Raw genomic sequence first — 23,903 nt, forward strand, 5'->3', positions numbered from 1 at the left:
CCAATCATTAAATTCCTAGAGCATAATGTATGTGCATCAGTGGTCAGAACAGATTCTCAGGAAACCAAAGAATTTCCAAATCCTTGAATTGTCACAGAGTGTCAGCTACTTGTGGAATTATGAATCAAATAGGGATATTCATATCCAATTTAGAACATGTTAATGAAATACTCAGTCAGTTGCTAAGGCCAAACCAGTTTTGGTGCTGGGGAGAAGATCAAGATGTTGCTTTAAAGGATCAAAGAAATATTAATTTCACTGGACGTGTTGCGCATTCTAACCCAGAACAGCGTGTTATTGTTGCCACAGATGCATCATCAACTGAACTTGTACTATTCCAGATTTAAGGGATGGGAAACGTAAACTGGTATACTATGTATCTTGATCTTTGATAGGAACAGAGTAAAAATATGTAGTTATTGAAAAAGACAAATTCAATCCTACCTGGGCTTGCAAGATGGGTTTGCAGACTATGACCTGGGGACTTTCAGTTCACAACTGAGATGGACCACAAGTCTTTGGTTACTCTACTGAGTGGTAGGAATTGAAAAATGTGGCACTGGAAAAGCTCAGCAGGTCAGACAGCCACCAAGGAGCAGGAGAATCGATGTTTCAGGCATAAACCCTTCATCAGGAATCCACCATCTGTAGTCCTCACTTTCTCCGAATAGTAGGAATTAGCAAAGATGCCACTAAGAGAGCAAACATCTTATTTGAGATTGATGAGATTTAACTGAATAGGTGCAAGGGAAGAAACATGCTACAGCAGACTCATTGTCGTGTGTTCCTTTAGCAAGGTCTGTACAAGGGGATTTAAATTTTGGTAAAGACATGGAATCCTTTCTTTTACTAACAGTCACGTACCTACCTTCAACAGTAAATGTTCAAATGAGATCTGAAATGCATGAAATTCAGATGAAGTATGTACTCAAACATGTGAGCATGGTATCAAAGGAATATAACTCTTACAATCCTGTTCTAATGCAATATTTAATTAATGTAGACAATTAGTGTCATGGATGACATGCTGATTTGTGATTAGAAATTGGTCATTTCTAGATTCCTCAGACTTGATGTTCTTCAGGGGTTACACCTGCATTACCTGGGTATCATGAAGTATTGTGGAATGCACATAATTCTGTCTTGTGGCCTGGCCTCTCAAAATCATTGAAAGAGATGATTTCCAATTGCATCACATGTGCAATCCATTAGCAGGAGAAAATCTTGATTTGTGCCCAGAGTAAGGGAGAAGGGGCATGAGTACTGTTTCAATCAAACAAGGAATTACAATCATCATTTCAGTGCACACAACCAGATCTCGAATTTCAAGAGTCACTGTGGTTCATGACTCATGAGACCAAATTCATAAGAAAACATTGCATCCAGGACACTATCTTGAAACTGGATGTGGAATAGTGAGGAGAGACAAGAAATGCATGTGTTTTATACAAAGAGACGACCTTTTACAGAATTCACCAATGGTTCAGAGGACCTGGAAGATGGTCTGAATGGTGAACTGGCGTCATCTTCTGGTTCTCAATCTGCCCAACAGAGTTTGAGAGAAAAGATGGAGAACTCAAATTCTTCATTTCCTCCTAGAGAGCTGAGAACATGGTGGGTAGATAGGTGAAATTGCCACAGCAGTTATCTCCAGAGACTTGGGCTGGAGATGTGATGCGAAGGGTTAATGTGAATATGTAAATCGGTTTGTCCACATCATCAGGGAAATGATGTAAGAGCACGTGACTCAGAGCGTTGTGTCTAGAAGTTTTCTGTGAACTTTTGTTCTATAGGTACCAGGAGTTAATATTTTCTGTATGAAATAAAAGGTCAGTTTTTGATGGTAATCAAGCCTCTTCCAATCTTTGTCCAACCCATTCCCCGGCGCAACCAAACAGGAACAGAATTTGACCAAAGTCTGCCTTTATGCGTATCCCTGTCAACTTTAGTTTTATATTGCTCATGTGAAGTATCTGAACTTTAGGTGTTAAAAGCGCCAAATAAGTTCAGCCATAAAGGGGTATTTTATTCTCAACTCAACTTCTTGTGTCGATCATAAATTCTTGTCAAGTTAGATTCAGCTTTAACTGGATCTCATGAAACACGTTGCCAGTCTGAGTGTACATACTGACGTAGTCAAAGCAATGAGAAGTGGTGGAAACCACCAGCTACAAGGAAAGAGGGATTGAACGTGTAGCAACTGCGAGTGTTGCATTTGTTGTCAATGTGCCCTTTCTTCCCCTCTTTTCCTCCTTCCCCCTTGTGCAACTCGCACTGGATCACGCTGTTCCAGCAGCCGAACAGGGAAAACAATGTGTCATGTGAACAAGCTGCATGATTTGGGATGGCACTATGCGACTTGACCTGGGGGATGGGAGGGGAGGCGGAGCTACGATCTCTTCCGGCAACAAAGGGGCTGTATAAATAAGCAGTCGGGAACAACTTTACAGACCCCAAAGAAACAAGGAGCGGGAGGCTGAAGGAACTCGGAAACGCAGACCAGAATATAAAGATTTAGCGGAAAGTAAAGGCAAGAAGAAGCAAAGGAAATATCGGCGACAGCAATTGTATGACAGAGGGGGAAGAAAAAGATCTGATCACTTTAGAGGAAATTTGGAGTATGCAAGCTAAGCATCTCTGCTAAAATAAACAGGAGCATCTTCAAGGAGTTAGATAAATATTTCTCCCACTCTTCAGCAACAGCAACCGAAGCGGGGGAGTGAAGTTCTGGCCAGTAGAAAGTGACGTTATCACTGATTTGTTTGGTAACAGAGGTAGGGCTGTTTCAGTGCCTGAAAAGATGCCGTTTTTGGGTCAGGACTGGAGATCTCCCGGCCAGAGTTGGATCAAAACTGACAACGGCTGGAAAAGATCCAACGATGAAACAAACAATAATGTCACACCGCTGAACAGGTTAGTTACCTCTAGCTCCAGTGTTCACAACTCAGCAAACCTCGGTGACCACAGCAAGAATTTATGTGCTTTTTTTTAAAAGAAAAGTTTCTTGTAAATCTGTATTCAAAAAGGTGCTTTTCTTACTGAATTCAGGCTTAAATACCATTGTAATTGGAGAAGAAATAGATTGGCCCAAAAAGGGAACTAATGTGTTAAAGTTAACAAACAGAGGAAATAGTTTCGAACATGACAGTATAGGCAACACCGCAAGGAAGTCAAGCGAAACAAGTTGGTTTTATGGTTAGGGAGCAAAACATGGTATGCAATGCTACATTAATTGCATCTATCTACAAGTAAACACAAACAGCGTCTTACAGTCTAGTGATGAAAAATAATAAAAGTGTCTTTTTTTTGTTTGAAATCTGGGTCTTATAATTTTGAGGGTCAACAAAGTGTCTATTCTTAGGCTAAATTGTGATTGTACATTGTGTCCTCTTAAAGGACACATTGGAAGAATGTTGCAACAGATTAGGGTAATTTTTTCGCTCTGGAGACATGACGTTCGACGACCAGATTTTTATTTTATCGAGATTGTGGTTTGGCGTGAGAGGACACTGAGAATATCATTTTCTTTACATAAGCGTTCCTTGTTAAAAATGTTACAGTTGGAACAGCTGATGAAAACAAACAGATCCCGCTGACAGCATTACTCATCTGCACTGCCTAGTAAATATCGAAATTTGAAAAGACCAAAGAGTTATATATTAAAGTGATTGAAAAACTTAGTGCAAAATATTCTTGTGAAAACTCAACACTTTGGTATATTTTTGGAACTTTTTCAAAACAAAAACACTAATGCAAATTCACACACGTTTGTGTTTGCCCGGACACACAGTGCAAGGAAGGAAAAAGTCCCTTCTGATTGCTGGGCTGTTGTGTAAGGTACAAGTAAACACCTGTTGCCTTTTATTGTGGAACCTGTTGTTACCCCTGAGTTTGCCTTGTGACCTGACAATTCCTGCCGTCTTTGTGGATGATCTGCTAGGACAATAGGACAATTGATAGTTATCGTTGAAAACAACGTTTTATGTTTGCCATTCCAGGTTTTCAAGAGAAAGTTGTATGTAACAAGGTTCTTGATGAACGGGAAAGAGTGTTAGTCAGACTGCTGATGTCTGGCACTCTGCCAGTCTGAGATCAGATGGTCAGCATCAGCAGACTCTTCTCGATGCGGGTGGTATTTTTCAGGCAAGCCTGACTGTGATCCATGTCCAGACATGTTTTCCTTCTGACTGTGATCACAAAGCAGGGATGAGGACTTATGACATTTAATGGTCAGACCAGAGATCTGGGCCTTTCTTGGTTTGAAAAAAAAATCATCAGTGAAGCAACAACAGCTTACATTTATCTTGGTAAAAATGTCCCAGTTTGCTTCACGGGAGTGTTATCAAACAAAATATGTGCACTGAGCACATATAAAGGAGATATTAAAACAGAGGATTTAGAGCTTGGTTAAACAAGTAGGCTTTAAAGAGTGTCTTGAGGGAAGAGAGAGAGGCAGAGCAGGAGGAAATTCTACATCTTCGCCCTGAGGAGGGTGAAGGTACCATTGTCAGTAGATGGGCAATGAAACTTGTGCACACGTGGCTAAAATTGAAAAGAGTGAAGAAATATTGGAGGGTTTTAGAAGCACAACTGTTATTGCACTTACTCAGTGAGCAACAGGGACAAGTAACTGCATCAAGAAAATTTTAGTTTCGTTCAGACACATCATCCATCACATTAAAGATTCATCCCCTCCCCTGTTGTCACATAGTGGCAACAATGTGTACGTGTACAAGATCACTGCAGTATCTTACCAAGGCTTCTTATCCTGCAACCTTTATGGCCTGGAAAGACCAGGAGATCTCTCGAAGTCACACACTAAATTGACTTGGAACAATGTTCCGGAGCTTCAAAATCTTGGAATTACTTCCCTTACAGCACTTTGCTATACTTTGACCATATCGATTACAGTCGTTCAAGAAGGCAGTTTGACACCACCACCTTCCAGACCTTGATGACAATGCCCTCGTCCAAAGAATGATACGTTATAATGGCAGATGATGTCCTTTAAAGTTGATTTTAAAATTTCTAAAATGTTATTTTTGAAATATGGTTGCTTTTTATCAATTTAGAATTGTTTAAAACTTTGTTTGCAGAATGTGTTGAAGTTCATTCTCTTTCCTGGATCAGTGATATCAAGGTTTACAGGAATTGGGTGGAAACCTCTCATTCAGGACAACGCATTGTGCCAAAACATGAAAACATTTACTCAAGATGATTAATTTTTTCCCCCCATTTGTTTTGGCAAAAATATCAAATCTGCACAGCAAGAATGTTTGTATATTTTGAGGCATTGCAGACTGGGAAAATTATATCAAATTCAGATTTTCTTGGGAACATGGTGGGGAGAGTGCATAGTTTATAACAGACATATAAAGGACATAACTTTAGGATTAGAGTTGGATTGTTCAGGATGATGTCAGGAAGTATCACTTTAAACAAAAGGGAGTGGAAAGTTGAAACTCTCTTTTTTGCAATGTTACTAAGGCTTGAAGTCAATTGACAAAACGCCAAGACAGATTAATTGATAGATCTTTGTTAGGTAAAGTATCAAAGTTTAACAAATACAGATTGGTACATGGGGCTAAGATATGGATCAGCCATGATCTGATTAAATGATGGAAAGGGCTGAATGGCTTCCTGCTTTTCCTGTGTTGAGGGAATACAGCAGTCTCTGTACTAAGCAACACTTCTCAGATTGATGTGAACTAATAAGTCATCAAAATACCTTTTTTAAAAGTGGTCCCTTCCTCTTAGTTTGTTTCATTATCCCTTCCACCCCCCCCCCCCCCTCACCTCCAACCCCGGCTCAGGGCTTGCCAGACTCCGTTGCCTTCATTGACACTGGCTGTCTGCCAGGGAGCCAATTTACAGACCACTGGGTAACATCTTTCAACTGTTTTTTGCAGCAGCTTCCAGTTTTGTTGGAAGAGTTTGCTGGAGCCAGGAGAACCTGTGTGTGCAGTTTTATTGCATCCTCCTCTTCAGGGTGATGTTTGTTTTTTTTCAAATCCCATTGAGCTCTTTCTACAGACATGGGACTGGCTAAATCAAGTCACAGATCAATGCTATAAATAACTTGTGGTTGGCTGTTCACAACCAACTTCCCTTGCTGAATGGTAATCTGTGGCCTAAAAATGATCATGTTTGTTTAGAATCTTGCACTTCTATCTTGAATAATAACCATTCAAAAGAAGGCCTAAAGATTATTTCAGCTATAGAGGCCATTTCTTTTCTGGTCAGTGTAAAAAAAATTGTTTTGAAGTTAGAAACTGGTTCTGCTTTTGCACGGAAATAATTAGAATTTACATAGTTCAGCTGAACTGATCCATGCTGCTATTTATGCTTCACTCCAGTCTCCTCCTACCCTCGCCCCAGCAACAGGCCTTCCTATCACTTCCCCCCCCCCCCCCCCTCATATTTTACGTAATTGTAGAGCCCTTGCTTCATTACTACAAAGTTTGCAGAACTAGTTCAAATCTGTAAAGTGCACCATTGCAGGCTTCCAGTATATTTTTGTGTGTCAGATTCTAAAGTAAGAATAGATTTAACTTGTAGAAATTGAGACTTGTCAAAACAACTTTATTTATCAGTGCACAAGAGCCTTGGAAATTTGTTAGCCTTTGAGACAATAACAGAAATAAGCCTGATTCTGAAATGTGGCTGGTTAGAGGGAAAAAAATTAGCTCCCAGAGTGGGCTCTTGGAAATGACATTTTACAACTATTGAATGGCATGGATTAGTAGTTAAACTAGTTTTAAAGTAGTTGACATCAGTTGGAGCAAAGTCTGGAGTTGCTATATGAGCCCAAGGAGGTTTGTGTAAGATGTAAGTACCAGCACAGTTTTGGGTGCAAACAGTATCACTCTGCACTATGTCTTGGAGGTTTCATCACGTGACCCAGCCCCAAACTCCTACCATTGGTCACCCAAGTTATCCATTAGGGTAGCACCATTTCTAGGTCCATTGGAAAGCAAACAGACATTCCAATTGGCTCACTTTATAATGCCAGTCAAACAAACTTTTCTGCCCTCTGCAATACTTTTACAACTGGAAGCCTGGAATAGTGAGACTTGAGAAAATACTGGTGGATTTCCCCTTTCTCATAGTGTCTAGACGCAAAGCATATTTCCTGCTGATTTAATTGGCCACTTTTTGCATTGAACTGTTCATGTCTTACAGCACAATTCATGTTTCACATTTGTCTTTACATAGTTTCTGTGATGAAGAGGATTTTAACAAGGAGAACCTTTTGAAGAGTGTTGGTTGCGATATGATGACAAAAAAGAGAAAGAAGGATCTGCTGAACAACAACACAAAAATCCAATGTGAGTTTTCATCACCTTTTGAGTAGACTTCAAAATGTTTAGGATTAGTCTCTTTCGGCCATAACTTTTATCTTCTAAACTGAATATTTGAAACTGTTGTGCAAGTTTAGTTTTGGGAAATGTTCCAGCCATGAATTATCCCATAATGGCAATCAGTCAGGAAGGAGTTGGCTGAAAATGCTTATTCTACATGAGTAAAGTGTTGAGCGCCTAATAGAATTTTGTTACTTTTTTTTTCATTTTGAGAAGAAACTTTCATTTACACAGCATTTCAGGATATATCCAAATGTTCTGTAAGCAGAGAAGTGCAGTCAATGTTGTAATGTAGGAAAAGTGGCTGCCAATTAACTGTCCAACATTATCCATCAAGACATCATGTCAGTCAATGCAAACAGTGGCATGTTGTAGCTTAGCTGGTAGCACTCCCACCTCTGAACCATAAGGCACTGAGTACATGACCCTCTCAAGGACTTGATGCCTAAAGGAGTGTTCACAATGCAGCCAGTCGGTTTGTTGATTAGCCTGCAAATGCTTCCATAACACCCTCCAAGGAAACAGCATGAATATGTGAGTCAAACTAACTTGAGCCAATCTTGTTCCCTCTGTTTGACATTGTAACATATAAAATCCAGAGGAGACTTGCAGGGTAGATTTTAAAAGGATATTCCCCGTAGGAGAATCTAGAACTGGTAAACACATTTTAAAAAGTAAGTGTCTTCTCCAGATACATAAACACAATTTCAAGACTGACACCTTAGAGGAGTCCTCAAAGTGCCACATAGTTAGAGATGCTGCCTTTTGAGTTAGATATCAAACTGACTGTTTTAAAGAAAAGCAGCAGAGTTCCCCCTGGTGTTCTGGTCAACGTTTATTCCCGCACCAATGCATGAAAGCATATTATTCTCTGGTTATTATCCCGTTGATGTTTGTGAGAGCTTGCTGTGGACAAACCTGCTGCAGTATTTTCCTACATTACATGAGTTCAGCATTTCAAAATATACTTTATTTCCTGTACAGTACTTGTAATATCCTGAAAGGTGCTACGTAAATGAAAATTATTTCTTTGCTGTTTTCACCTGAGAATTGTCATGTGAAATATGTATGGTTGAGATCTGTCTCAGATGAGCAGTACTGATTCTCTTGACCTTAACTAGAAATGTTTCAAATGTCCCAAGAGATTAGACTGATGCGAATATATCATTGCTGGTTTCTCTGTGCCACCCTGTGATAACATTGCTTCTGTCATGTTTGGTGTGAGGTGAGGGAGACGATAAACAGGTCACTGTCAGAAGTTGAAGAGTTATCAGGCCTTCGACAGGCTGTTGGGTCACAGCCCTGCTTCCTCTGGGTTGCTCCCACCTTACCAATTGAACTGCAAGTGTTGAGAACTCTGTTTAGGCGTACAAATGGGGACTGCCCACATTCTGATCCAAGAGACAATCTAGAACTCTGAAGACATTCCTGTTGTGGTGATTTTACTATTGAGGCCGCATATAGAATTCATAGCGCACAGACCATTTGGCTTGTACAAAATCAAAACTTCAGTTCTCATGTCATCCATATAAATGTTTGACTGTGCTAATGATACATAATTTAAGGTGGTTTTTGGTTAAACTGCTTTCAGTTTCAAAGAACCAGCAGAGGCATGATGGCCTGAGAGGTCTCTTTCTGAGCTGTATCATTCGCTGTTCCTTTATTTAAGCACCACTTTTTTCTTAAAGCTGGTTTGTTTCTTTTTCCTCTTGTGGCCTGGGTTAATATGACCCATGAAAACTCAAGCTGATTCACCTATCAGCACTCATGGCCTTATATGCTAAAATATTTGATTCAGATTTTTTTCGGGGCTGCAGTAAAATAAATGAGATGACAATGACTTTTTATAAGGCTAAATTATTTTATATTGTAGCCTATAAATCCCAAGTAATAGCAAAATGTACTCTTCTCTGCAGATAGCAGATGTGATATAAACTCCCAGCTACTGCAGTATTAGAACGTTACAGTGCAGTACAGGCCCTTCAGCCCTCAATGTTGCGCCAACCTGTGGAACCAATCTGAAGCCCATCTAACCTATACTATTCCATTCTCGTTCAGATGTCTATCCAATGACCATTTAAATGCCCTTAAAGTTGGCGAGCCTATTACTATTGCAGGCAGTGCACTCCACGCCCCTACTACTCTCTGACTAAAGAAACTACCTCTGACCCATATCTATCACCCCTCAAATTAAAACTCTTCCCTTGTGCTAGCTATCACCATCCAAGGAAAAAGACTCTCACTATCCAACCTATCTAATCCTGTGATTATCTCATGTCTCAATTAAGTCACCTCTCCACCTTCTTCTCTCTAATGAAAACAGCCTCCAGCCCCTCAGCCTTTCCTTGTAAGACCTTGCCTCCACACCAGGCAACATCCTAGTAAATATCCTCTGAACCCTTTCCAAACTTCCACATCCTTCCTATAATGCGGTGATCAGAACTGTCTGCAATAGTCCAAATGTGGCTGCACCAGAGTTTGTACAACTGCAGCATGATCTCATTGTTCCAAAACTCAATCCCTCTACCAATAAAAGCTAACACACCATATGCCTTCTTCACAACCCTATCAACCTGGGTGGCAACTTTCAAGGATCTGGACACTAAGATCTCTCTGCTCATCTACGCTACCAAGAATCTTCCCATTAGCCCAGTACTCTGCATTCCTGTTACTCCTTTCAAAGTGACTCAACTCACACTTTACTGCATTAAGCTCCATTTGCCACCTCTCAGCTCAGCTCTGCAACTTATCTATGTCTCTCTGTAACCTACAACATTCTTTGTCACTATTCACAACTCTACCACCCTTAGTGTCATCTGCACATTTACTAACCATCCTTCTATGCTTTCATCCAGGTCACTTATAAAAATGACAAAACAATGGACCCAAAACAGATCCTTGCGGTACCCTACCAGTAATTGAACTCCAGGATGAGTATTTCCCACCAATCACCACCCTCATAATCAGCTAGCCAATTTCTGATCCAGACCACTAAATCACCCTCTGTTCCATACCTGCATATTTTGAGCAATAGCCTACTGTGGGGAACCTTATCAAACACGTTACTGAAATCCATATACATCGCATCAACTGCTTTACCCTCATCCACCTGTTTGGTTACCTTCTCAAAGAACTCAATAAGCTTTGTGAGGCACGACCTACCCTTCACAAAACCATGTTGACTATCCCTAATCAACTTATTCCTCTCTAGATGATTCTAAATCCTATCTCTTATAACCCTTTCCAACACTTTACCCACAACCAAAGTAAGGCTCACAGCTCTATAATTTCCAGGGTTGTCTCTACTCCCCATCTTGAATGAGAGAACAACATTTGCTATCCTCTATTCTTCTGGCACTATTCCTGTAGACAACAACGACATAAAGATCAAATCCAAAGGCTCGGCAATCTCCTCCCTGGCTTCCCAGTGAATCTTAGGATAAATTCCATCTGGCCCAGGGGACTTATCTAGTTTTACAATTTCCAGAATTGCTAACAGCTCCTCCTTATGTACCTCAATTCTTCCTTATGCACCTCTATTGAATAACTATTACTGAGAAATATGTACTGGGGATTGAAGTTGACTAGGCTAAGGATATGGATCATTGTTAAATAAATATAAGATAAAATAGGAGCAGGACTAGGCTATTTATCCCTTTCAGCTGCTCCATCATTTTAATAAGATCATGGCTTGTGAACTATTTGAGGGTTATGGTTGTTCAGAGTTCTGTTGGTGGGCAGTAATTGTGGTTTGGTTCCATCAGACAAGGTGATCATTCAGCCCATATAAGCCATGTCAATTCTCAGCAAGAGCAACATGCTTGTCCCACTCCTGAGCCTTTTCCATGTAATCCTGCATTCTGTTCCCAACAATACTTATCTAATTGACTTTTGAAAGTCATGATTGAATCCATCAGGTCCTTCCTATCTACTCTGCCCAAAGTGCTCATGATTTTGGACACCTCCTAGCAAATCTTCTCTGAACCTAATTTTCTCTGAGGAGAATAATCCCTGCTTCTCTAAACTATTCTCCAAACTGAAATTCCTCAGCCTTTGAACTATTGTCTTAAATCTTAAGTGCACCTTCTCAAGAGCCTTTTGAATCCTTTCTGAAAGTGCAGTATTCCGAATTCAACTCCATTTGAAGTCAAACCAAATGATCTGTCAAGATTCATTGTATCTTTGCTTTTGTACCCTTTGCCTCTTTTTACGAAGTCCAGGATTACTTCAACTTTATGAACCACTTTGAAGGAGACTGGACACCTTCAATTTATGCACATGTACCTAGATCCCTTTTTTCATCCCCATCTTTAGAAATGAACTGACCCTCTGAACAGTATCGTCCAGGCCCATTCCCCTACCCTATTATTTCACATTTCCCCTGACTAATGCAGCTAACCCACATATCCCTGAACACTCTGAGCAATTTAGCATGGCCAGTTCACCTGACCTGCACATCTTTGGATTGTGGGAGGAAACCAGAGCACCCGGAGGAAACCCTATAGACTCAACCTCGTAGAATAAAGATTCCATGTTGCCTTTCATCATTCTTCCTACTAAATTACATCACTTTGCACATCTCTACAATGTTTAATACTTTGGAGTTATAAAGAACTTTTGGAAAGAACAGGGAAGGATTTGAGACTGATTGGATAGCTTCTTCAAAGAGTTGGCACAGACACAGTGGATGGAATGGATACTTTGGTGCTCTGTGATTAGTTACCCTTTGTCATCCTTTGAGGGCTTACTTCTGGTCATTGACCTCCTTCAAGAAAGTGAATTGAGCATGGGAATGGGGCCATGTTGTGAACAAGAAATAGGAACAGGAGGAGATGATATAATCCCTAGGGCCTACTCTGCCAATCAATATGGTCATGATCAGCATGATGACTCAGTGGTAAGCACTGTGCTCCACAACGCTAGGGATCTGGGTTCAATTTCAGCCTCTGGCAACTGACTGTGTGGAGTTTGCACATTGTCTCTGTGTCTATTACACCGGTTTCCTCTCAGTCCAAGATATGCAGGACAGGAGAATTGGCCATGCTAAATTGCCCAGAGTGTCCAGGGATGTGTGGGTTAGGTGCATTACTCAGGGGAAAAGTGAATAGGGTAGGGGAATGGGCCTGGGTGCAATACTGTTCGGAGGGTCGGTGTGAAGTTGTTGGGCCAAATGGCCTGTTTCCAAATTGTAGGGATCCTATGATTTTATGACTGATCTTGGGCTTCTCTCCCATTTCCTGCCTACTCCCCATCTCACTTAATTCCCTTAGAGACAAAAACCTATCTATCATAGTCTTGAATGTATTCAGTGGTGGAGGCTCCCAGGAAGAGAGTTATACAGATTTTCAACCCTTTGAGTGAAGTAATTTCACTTCTCAGTTCTAATGATTAGCCCTTATCCTGAGACTGTGTCCCCTTGATTTAGATTCTCTGACTAGCAGGGAAGATCTCTCTCCATCCACTCTATCAATTACCTTCAGAATCTGACGTGTCAATAAGATCAGCTCTCATTCTTCTAATACAGACTCCCTTCACTCAGCCTCTCGTCATAGGACAACCTCCTCATCTCAGGTGCACAGGTTGTGATTGAGGAATTGTATATGGGAGGAATTTTTCTCTTTATTCACTAATGGGGTGTGGGAGTTGCTGGCTGGCCAGCATTTATTGCCCGCCCATAGTTGTCTTCAGAAGGTGGTGGTGAGCTACCTTCTTGAACCACAGCAATCCATGTGTTGTAAGTTGACCCACAATAATGTTAGGGAGGGAAATCCAGGATTTTGACCCAGGAACAGTGACCTAAAGGAACAGTCCAGATAGCGAGTGGCTTGGAGGGAAACTTGTAGGTGGTGGTGTTCCCATGTATCTGTTGCTCTTTTGCTTATACATAGAAGTGGTTGTGGATTTGGAAGGTGCAGTCTGAGGATCTTTGTGAATTTCTGCAGTGCATCTTCTGAATAGTACACACTGAGCATTGGTGGAGGGTGTTGTTTATGGATGTGGTGCCAATCAAGTGGGCTGCTTTGTCCTGGATGGTGTCAAGTTTCATGAGTATTGAAATTGCACCCATCATAGCAAGTGAGAGAATTCCATCACATTTCTGACTTGTGCCTTGTAGATGGTGGATAGGCATTGGGTGGTCAGGAGATGAGTTACTTGATGCAATATTTCTAGCCTCTGACTTGCCTTTGAGGCTACAGTTTCTGCTGCGAGTCCAGTTGAGTTTCTGGTCAATGATAATCCTGAGGATGTTGATAGCTGGGGATTCAGTGATGGAAATACCGTTGTGTGTCAAGGAGCAGTGGTTAGAATGTCTCTTATTAGAGATGCCTGGCATTTGTGTAGCGTGAATGTTACTTGCCCCTTGTTGGCCCAAGTCTGGGCATTGTCCAGATCATATTGTATTTGAATATGGACTGGTTCAGCGATAGGCTTGATGAGCTGACACAATTCAAAAGAAGTTGTTGAGGGTGCGATTACGCAGCATGCCCCATCGAAACTTGTGCCTGGAGAGGTTTAAATCATCAGGTGACTTTTTCCAGAGCTTCACCATAAGTCCTAATCAAAATGCAACCATGTCAGCCAGGGCTTCTAAATGATGGTGGTAGGTAGATGTGTAATGTCTCACTGTAGCCTTCAGTAGATCTGGGGTCAAATGTTCAGATATTTGTTGCTTTGAAATCATTTGAGTTGTCTGTGTATTTATTCAGGCAATTCTTGCAGTCAACAAATAATGTTTACTACATTTGTTTACCTTCAGACTTCCACCAAGAGACTTGGATTTCTGTTCACAAAGGAAGTACAAAGGAGGTAAGTAATAATGGGTTATATCAATAAACAGCCACAAGTTCACTGATCCTATATTAATCAGATCTCCATCAACAGTACTGATAGTCTCTTGTTTTTCTTCCAGCGTCATGGATATTGCACTTTGGGTGAAGCTTTCAACCGTTTAGATTTTTCCAGTGCAATATTAGATACCAGAAGATTTCACTATGTTGTGAGGGTAGGTGGTCTTCACATTTCTATTGTGTTCAGTTGAAAATTTTACTGTTATGGGTTGTTGCAGCCATGTCTCTGTTGGGCGATCTCCCACCTTTTTGAGCCAAAGAAATTGTGGATTCAAGTTGCACAAAAAAGAATACTGACATTCCAGTACAGTGCTGAGGGAGAGCTGCACTATTGGAGGTCTGATCTTTCAGGTGTGAGGTTAAACCCATCTACCCTACTCAGGTGGGTGCAAAACATCCTGTGGCACTATTTCAAATCTCCCTTGCCCCTGGTATCCTGGAGAGTATTTATCCCCCAATTAATATTTCTCAAACTGATTTCTGTCCCACTGTTTGTGGGAGCTTGCTGTGCACAGTTGGCAGGTACATATCCCATGTTGCAATAGCCACTATCCATCAAAAATATTCCATTGACTGTGAAGCCCTAAGAGACATCTGGTTGTCATGAAAGGTGGTATATAAATGTAAGTATTTTAAATTTATTTTTGCCTTTATTTCCACCTCATTAATGATTAATTGCAATTTTACACCGCTAAAGGACTATTGGGGATTACAGTGAATCCTTCATTGTACAGACTGGAGGAGAAGTAATTCCATCTGATGGAAATTGTACTGCTCTGAAATCGAAACGGCTTGTCAAGCATCAAACAAGGCAACATTGGAAACTGTCTTTGTCCAGCAGCATACAGTGTGCACATAAATGGCTGCCCTTCCTGAATCCTTTTATAGTGACTATTCAGATTTTTTCAATGCATTTTTGATTTGTTACTAACTGAAACTGACATACAAACAAAGAAGAATAGACTGGTTTGGGCTCTTTTTTTAATTTAATCGCGGGTGCGGAGAGTCAACTCCAGGATGACATATAGAGATCTTTTAAACTTATGAAAGGGGTTTGATGAAGATAGATGTGGATATGATGTTTCTACCTGTAAGGGAGACCAGAATTAGACGGTCATAAATATATAAAATTGCCACTAATAAGTCTATTAAAGGAATTCCAGTGAATCACTTTGCCTAGAGAATAGTGAGACTGGAAATTATAACCACATGGAATAGTTAAGGTGAAAGTGGAGATACAGCTTTCCCCTGAAAATGTATATGTCAGAGAAAGTAGTATAAAGATATGATGAAAGGATGAGATGAAGAGAAGTGGGAGCATAAAGTCCAGCATAAATCAGTTGTGCCAGTGGGCTGTTTTTGTGTTGTTCATACCAGGAAATCCTATATAGTTCTTGACTTACAGCTTGTAATCCCATGAATTGCTGAGTCACTTTATGAAGAGTTTGTTTTCTGGAAAGGAAAGGTTGCTCATCTCCAAGGAGAGTTTCCTTTTAGATGTGTATCAGTTGGACCTTTGCAATTTTTGCTGATGCACAGACTCACCACCTCCTCCTCTCTTTCCCCTCCCCCCACCGAAAATGATTTGCTTGCACTGGTCACCATACAGTTCAAGTAGGGATCCATTAGCTTGAGTCATAAAGGATAGCAGCCCCAGCTATCAATCATAAGTCAAATCATCATACTGAGTGACAAAGCCAGCAGCTGATACACTATCCCAGTGTGTTGTTGCTGGGACTAGAAAGGTGCTGACGGAAGTGGAACTGTTTGGAATTCCTGCCATGTTCTCTGCTGCCCCTCCATTCTCTCCAACCAGTATTTTGTGTCATCTCAACTCTTGTTCGTTAACAGATGACACTCAGGCTCAGACAGTGAACTAACAGTTCACTCTTCTTTAGAAAGAGCAAAATTGTGTCCTTTTGAGCGAAGGGGCTATAATTTGACTCTAAAGAAAATGCTTGGATTTATGTATCACCCTTCCCAATTGTGGGGAATTTCCACCCCCCCCCCCAAAAAAAAAGCAGGTCACAGTCACTAAGGTATTTTTAGAAATGTAGTCATTGTTGAAGTGTCGAAAACATGACTGCACATAATGAACGGCCAGAAACAACAATCTGATAATGACTAGATTTTCTTTCTGTGATAACGACTGAAGGATCAGGATACCAGGGATAACTCTGCTCTGCTCTGCTCTTCTTGGCAACAAATACCATAGTATCTTTTGCTTTCACTTGAGAGGGCAGTGTCTTGGTTTAATGTCTCATCTGAAAGATGCCACCTTTTGACAGTACAGCTAAACCTCCTGGCTGATTCATTATTGTCTTGAAGTGCAGTTGAAGGTAAGTGAACAGGATGTAAATCCTTTCTGTTCTGGATAGGAACGGGTCCAGAGGGTTAACTATCTTTCCCTACCAAAGCACTAGGTAAATTCATTTTGATTTCTCTACACTACTTCTTTAGTGTTTTTACTCTACAAACAAATTAAAGATACAAAAGACAGACTAACCCACAACATTTGCCATTAGTGATGGCCTGTACGTGGGTGACATGAGCAGTGTAAATGAATGAGCAAAATTATGCTGAATTTTTTCTTCTATTCTTTGTGCACTGAGGACCAGGTAATTGATTTGAGACAATTTATTACTGCAAACTGCTCAAGAACTGAGTGTTCTCCAATGGCGATAATGTGCACTCCTGCAAAGGAAGGGGAAGAGTGGTTCACCCTGACCATGTCTGTTCATGGGGAATTCCTGTTCCTTACTTCTATATTTTAACCTTTGTCAGCAAAATTTTAAAAACTGAAATATTTGATTACTCCAAGTGATTTGAACTTTGCTCAATTTTTCAATGGCCCAGTACTAATTGAGAAACCATACAAATTAACTTTAGTGAAATGTTGCTGCAAGTTAGAGTTAGTGTTCATCCAGAATTCCTAATATTAAACTTTATTCAATAACACCTCCTGCCATAACCTGATCTGCCTTTGCCTGTAGTTTATAGGGGTAGAGATGGACTGTACACCACCTCCTAGAAGCAAAGTCAGCATACCTGCAAGAAGCCAACCCCACTGATAAAATACATTGCAGGTAGAACAAAATGTTAGAGAGCAGGACTTCTGATGAAGAGGCTCATTCTGGACTCAAAACATCAACTCTGTTTTCTTCCCATAAATGCTGCCAGACTTGCTGAGTTTCTGCAATGTTTTGTTAAAAGAGAGAGCAGAACTTTTCTCCCATGTGGGAGTCAGTCCCTTTCAGCAGCTCTATCAGTTCCAGCAGGTCATCAGCTCCATGGTGGGCACTGTCTGGACTGCAGTAAGGAATGCAAAGAAGTTTATGGCTGTTGCCCAAAAAAATCCATTGTGGCTTTAGGACAAAGAGGAATGCTAGTTTATCAGATTAGGGGAGGAGTGATATTGGATGCGAGGGTCTGGAAGGCAGCTTGGGTGTGCATGTCTGAGAGATGATTACATTGTGGGGTGGTTGCCACTGAAAAGCACGTGGTAACCCCCGTCTCTCTGTCTCATGTTCTCACTCTGTTTTTCCCACCCACTCCCCAATTTAATTCCTGCCTTTGTTCATCTTAGCTGTTTACAAACAGCCTGCCCACTTGCTCATTCCGGTCATATAATGGTATGGGCAGTGTATTACCTGGTCAATATGCTTGCAGTGTAGCCTCACAGACCTTTTTTATTTATTGATTTATGTTATTTGCCTCCTCCCACCTGTTACTGGGGGGTCAACTTCAGTGTGAGGTGGAATATGGTGAGCTATACACTTGACTATTTTATTTGTTTCCCCCCTCCCCCCCCCCTCACCAGCAGGAGTGCATGAAAATCCAGCTCTCAGTAATACACACACAAACACATACACACCCTTGACATAGAGCAGATGAACTCTAATTATACAGTTGCAATGGCCTAAGTTATCACATTTGGAACAGCTGAGTGACTTATGGAATTGCTCTGTTGTGCTAAAATGATGCCAATGTTATTTTCTATTTGCAGTTGCTGGAGCTCATTGCAAAATCCCAGCTCACATCCCTCAGTGGGATTGCCCAGAAAAACTACATGAACATTCTGGAGAAAGTTGTACAGAAAGGTGAGCAGTAACTGTGAACAGTGCTGGTCTCAATACTATAAAATCACCTTCTAGTTGTTTCTTTGTTCCACTTTCATATTTAACTAGAATTTCATAGATCTAATGATTGAAAGCAAGAGGAAAATTCTTTGTTTGTACTCTTGTAGAGTTAAGAATCCATTAAGACGGCATTAGAAAATTAGTGAGCAGTTCTCGCAAATTCTTCTGTGCTGATCCACTTGGCAAATGATATGGATACAAAGCAGACTACAACTTCAGTCTGCATTTGATAATCAAGCCAAACGCACTGCATGAATTAAATATGTACTTTGAGAATCAAAATGCGAAAGCTTATTTTGAGGGAGAATAGTTAGTTTTTAAAACAAAACCTTTTATTTTTGTGCTATTAGAATTTTTATGTCCAGTAGTTGCAGCATATGTGTGCCTATCGTTGAGTCTTTAGGACTGAAGTGATCATTATGAATCCTATTAGTGATTCCGATGAAGAGCCTAGAACATGGGATCAATTGGTTGGAAGTGATTCATTGTTCACCACTGCCATGATGACACAATTAACATACTTGAATATCTTGTCCGGGTGCATTTATTTTGGAAAGTTGCCAATTTCTAGCAAAATGACAATCTGATCAGCCAATTTCAAGCACCGCAATTTAAAGATTCTCATTTTTGTTTTGAGCTATCTCCATGACCTCTCATCCCCTTTTTTATAATTGTCACCCCTTGTAGTCCCACTATCCTGAGATTTCTTGTCTTCCTCATTTTGAGCTCTTGAATATTCCTGATTTAAATCACTCTCCTATTGGTAGTTGTCCCTTCAGCTGACTGGATTCTGTACTCTGGGATTCTCTCCCTAAATCTCTCCATGCTGTCACTTCCTTTGAATATTTTCTTAAAATCTACCTCTTTGGCCAAGCTTTTGGTCTCCGAACATAACATTGTGTGACTTGGTGTCAAATTTTGCTTTGTAATGCATCAGTATAAGGCACTTTATTGCATTTAAGTGCTATATAAATACAAGTTGGTTGTAATTCAGTGACAACAGATGTTTCATTATTTATTTAACACCTTTAACTTTTTTTTTCTGTAATCTCCTCATCTCTACAAATTTCCCCTCTTATCTCCACTCTTAACTATTCATTGTTAGAACATCTATTTTTAATATTGAGAATATTTTGGTCATTTTTTTTTAGTGCTTGAAGACCAGCAGGATATCCGACTAATTAAAGAGCTGCTGAATAGTCTGTACACAACTCTCTGCGCGCTGGTGAATGGTGTGGGCAAGTGTGTGTTGGTGGGAAACATAAACACCTGGGTCTACAGAATGGAGGTCATTATGCACTGGCAGCAGCAACTGAACAATATTCACATCATCAGGGTAAGTGGTAGCCATAAACAGCAACTCCAAGGCCCATAAAGGAAAACATGCCCATTCCATTTGGACTCTTATTAGACATTTGTAATTTGTACTAAAGTAGCGATTTTAAATAATAAGCATAAATCTTTTTAATTTATTATGGGAACGTAGCTGTCCTGGGCTGGGGCAGCATTTATTGCCCATCCCTAGCTGTCCTTGAGAAAGTAATGAGCTACTGCCTTGAACCATGACAGTTTATTCAGTGTAGATACACCCACTGTGTTGTTAAGGAGGGTTTTCCATGATTTTAATGCAGAAAAACTGGAAGAACAGGGATAGATTTCCAAGTCAGAGTGGTGAGTGACTTTGTAGCATGGCAGGGACTCTGACATTATCAGATCCTTCCGAAAGCGGGTGATTGACTGCTCCAACCCCTCAACTGAAGACACTCTGCTGAAGGCTGTATTCTATCAAAGCATTCTATTTTAACTCTAGTCTTTGAATCATTTTTGTCATTTTTATGCTATTTTCTTGTTGTCATGTTGAACAGTGGGTTGGATCTTTCGAAATTCGTCTTGTTTGGCATCACTTCATTAATACCAATGACCTGTTTTTGAATGCCATCACTGAAATTTGACAACAAGCCACATAAGGAGATATTACAACAGGTTAATAAAAGCTCGGCCAAAGAGGTCATTTTTAAGAACCAACTGAAAGGGAGGAGAATAGATGGAGATGAACAAAGAAACTTACAGCACAGGAACAAGTCTTTCAGCCCTCCAAGCCTACACCGATCCAGATCCTCTATCTAACTCTGTCACCTATTTTCTAAGGATCTGTATCTGTCCACTCCCCACTCATTCATCTATCTAGATACATCTTAAATGATGCTGTCGTGTCTGCCTCTACCAACTCTACTGGCAACGCGTTCTAGGTACCCATCACCCTCTGTGAAGAACTTGCCACAATATTTCCTTAAACTTCTCCCCTCTCACCTTGAACTCATGACCCCTAGTAATTGAGTCCCAACCCTGGGGAAAGGTGTCTTGCTATCCACTCTGTCCACACCTCTCATGATTTTGTAGATCTCAATCGGGTCCCCCTTCATCCTCTGTCTTTCTAATGAAAATAATCCTAATCTACTCCACCTCTCTTCATAGCTAGCGCCCTCCATATCAGGAAACATCCTGGTGAACCTCCTTTGCACCCTGTATAGTGTTCAAGAACATGGGTATTGCAGCTGATGACATGGACACCAATTATGAAATAATAAATATAGCGGATGTTCAAGAGCCTGAGATTGGAGTGCCAGGATCCCCAAGATTGTGGGGTTGGATAGAGATGGAGGGCTTTGGAGGGTGGGGTACCGTGGAGGGATTAGGAAATGAAAATGAGAATGTTTAAGATCAAGGTGTTGTCTGATTACAGAACCAGTTTAGGTCAGTGAGCAGAGTTGGGGTGATAGAAGAATGGGACATGCTGGGATAAAATCCTTTTCTATAATACCCTCGAGCCCTAATTAACATTTGATGTTTCTTGTTTTGCAGCCTTTGAATACAGGACTGACCCTCACAGACCTACCAATATGTCTGCAGTTGAACATCATGGAAAGGTTGGCTGATGGGAGAGACATTGTCAGTCTGGGACAGGTGTCTCCAAACCTGCAAGTGCTGAGTGAAGATCGCCTTCTCTGGAAGAGACTGTGCCGCTATCACTTCACAGAACGTCAGGTAGGTAATGCATGAACAAAAATCTAGTTTCAATTTAAATTCAACACAACCCTTCAGCAAGCTTCAGAGAGACCAAGCTTCTGTCTTGTTAATTGTAGATTCGCAAACGACTCATTTTATCTGAAAAAGGCCACTTGGATTGGAAGAAGATGTATTTTAAGCTCAGCAGATGCTACCCAAGGAAGGAACAGTATGGGGACACACTACAGTTCTGTCGACATTGTCACATCCTCTTTTGGAAGGTAAGTTGGTGGCTTTGTCAACACCTGTGGTCCAATCCAGGAAAAAGAATTGTTTTTTTTGTATAACATGTTATTCCCTTATACTTCAAAATAGCATCCATTTATTCCCATTTTATAGAATGACACATTTACATTCAAAACTATAAATTCTGATTACTGGATAAATTATCCTACTTTATTACAGTTGCATGCAGAACCTGGGGCACATGTGAAGGGTGTATTCATTTTTATCAGGCTGTTTGCTCACAAGAAAAGTCTTGCATCTCTTTGTCAATTTCCATATCTCAGAATTTCTCAATGTGATTCACCATCCATTAAGAACCTTTTTGAAGTGTTGTCACTGCTGTAGTTTAGGCAAGGTGGTAGCCAGTTTGTGTGCCATAAGCTTCCACTACCAGCATTGTGATAATTACCAGATGATTAGCTTCTTTGGTCTTGGAGGAATGAATATTGTCCAGAATGCCAGGGAGAATTCACCTGCTCTTTTAAAATTAATTCACTGGGATCTCTTCCAATCACCAAATGTTTGAAATTTGTCCTTCTTGCATTTCTCTTGATGAGTGCAAACCAAAACACTTTGGTAAAGTCTTTCTTCTTTTAAGCCATATTCAAGTATTACTGATGTGATTGTTCATTTGTCAATCCCATGATCTTTTTTCATTGTTCCATTTCATTCATTTATAAATATTATAAAGTGTTTATCTCTCTCATTGCAATTCTAGGATACAAATCACCCTTGCACATCCAATGACCCAGAAGGTTCTTACACTGCTGTCTCACCTCTTGACTTCATCAGTCTCTTCAAGTTCTGAATATGGAGATTCCAGAGGACTCCCACTGTGAAAACAAATTTCCATTGGGATTTGAGATCTATTGACTTTGTGTACTTTGCTTTTAAATGTGTAAATAATGTACATTAATATTTATACCTCCTTTTGTACAGTGAAGCTGACAGAGGTGGATTAAGTCTTTTTTTAAATATAAAATTATCTGTAGTTTGTAAATATCCTATAGGATATCCTGAGCAGAAAGTTACTGAAACAATGCTTTTTGCCTGAACAATAAAGTCAGATCATGCTGTCAAATAGGTTATAGAGCATCACGGGAATGCAACAAGCATTCGAATATATTTTCTTCTAAAATGGGATTGACAGGTTTAATGGGAGTAATGCACAGAAAGCCCAGTCAGGTCAGTGCTACCCATTTGAGGTGTGGAACCATTTTACACTCAAACTGGCTTATGCTTATCTCACTGCTTGGGATACTATTTCCTCCGAATTGCAAGTTGATTGTATTCCGCTTTCCCATAATTAGTATGGAGACATCACTGAGTAATATGAATGCAACTGAAAGCAATTCTGTTTGATTATTGGTATTGGCAGTGAGGGGGGGGGGGGGGGGGCGGCAACTGCTTGACAACAACTTGAGTCGTGCTCCGTTCTGCTGTAAGAACTTTTAAATTGTGGTTAGCGTCGCAGTTATCCTTTCAATTTTGTTTTTGTACTTTTTTTATAATATCTGATAGTTACGTTAGATTGTAAAGTGGGTGCTGGATTGATAATTTTCTTCCCATGCTGTATACTGTTAAAGATGTTGGCAGTCTGGAGTGAGGGAATTGTACATAGTGCAATAATGGAGAAGTAACAAGAAGTGAGTAAGGGAGTGATTGTAATTATGATTTCATACGGGAGGTCCAATGCATCTTTCTGACAATCTTTATTTAATACATGCAGTAAGCAGTTGGTTGCCAGCTGACCTGATCAAGGAGGGGGAGCAGGTATAGAGATCTGGTGGAAATATTTCTCTCCAGGAAGTATCAGTAATAGAGGATGAAATTGGATGAACCTTAGGCACAATTTATTGCTGAAAATGAGAGACCTACTGTAAGATTTTCATCTTACACTTATCCGGACAGGCACAAAATTACGAAATTTCTAAGGGAACAACAATATATGCTGCATAAGAATATCAGTGCCCTCTTTTCATCCAGTTTAAATTCTTGCTCCCTTTGAAATTGGGCATTCTTGCACCTGTCCTGATGTGTGCAAGATAATAATCTTGGGTAACAAGTCTGTGTACAATGCTGTGCCCAGTCAAGTGACTACAACACTTTAGTTCCATTTTCAACCACTAATAGTCCACCAATTCACTGGGATTGTCGTTAACTCACCAGGAACTGAAGGCTAAACTCCAGCATGTTACATCGGGCAAATTTTGCTGGCAGAAAATGGTTGTATTCTTACCCCTGTTTTCTTTGAAAACTTCTGA

The 23,903-nt window shown here is 40.4% G+C and overlaps 2 protein-coding genes across 2 annotated transcripts in view; one reads left to right on the plus strand and one right to left on the minus strand.

Moving 5' to 3' along the window:
- The first annotated feature begins 1,854 nt into the window (after positions 1 to 1,854).
- fbxo32 (F-box protein 32) lies at positions 1,855 to 22,473 on the plus strand. Its single transcript, XM_072570882.1, has 9 exons — positions 1,855 to 2,913; positions 7,216 to 7,328; positions 14,119 to 14,168; positions 14,272 to 14,364; positions 18,216 to 18,309; positions 19,500 to 19,684; positions 21,211 to 21,393; positions 21,492 to 21,635; positions 22,358 to 22,473. The coding sequence occupies exons 1-9, from the start codon at positions 2,801 to 2,803 to the stop codon at positions 22,445 to 22,447; spliced, it is 1,065 nt and encodes a 354-aa protein (XP_072426983.1). The 5' UTR covers positions 1,855 to 2,800; the 3' UTR covers positions 22,448 to 22,473.
- The window catches only part of ntaq1 (N-terminal glutamine amidase 1), a 31,662-nt gene continuing 30,122 nt past the window's right edge, over positions 22,364 to 23,903 (minus strand). Inside the window, exon 6 of the mRNA XM_072570884.1 lies at positions 22,364 to 22,472. Coding sequence (XP_072426985.1) covers positions 22,399 to 22,472 — 74 coding nt within the window. The 3' untranslated portion in view covers positions 22,364 to 22,398. The remainder of the gene's footprint in view (positions 22,473 to 23,903) is intronic.

The sequence above is a fragment of the Chiloscyllium punctatum genome, chromosome 5 (genome assembly GCF_047496795.1).
Source record: "Chiloscyllium punctatum isolate Juve2018m chromosome 5, sChiPun1.3, whole genome shotgun sequence".
Classification (NCBI taxonomy): domain Eukaryota; kingdom Metazoa; phylum Chordata; class Chondrichthyes; order Orectolobiformes; family Hemiscylliidae; genus Chiloscyllium; species Chiloscyllium punctatum.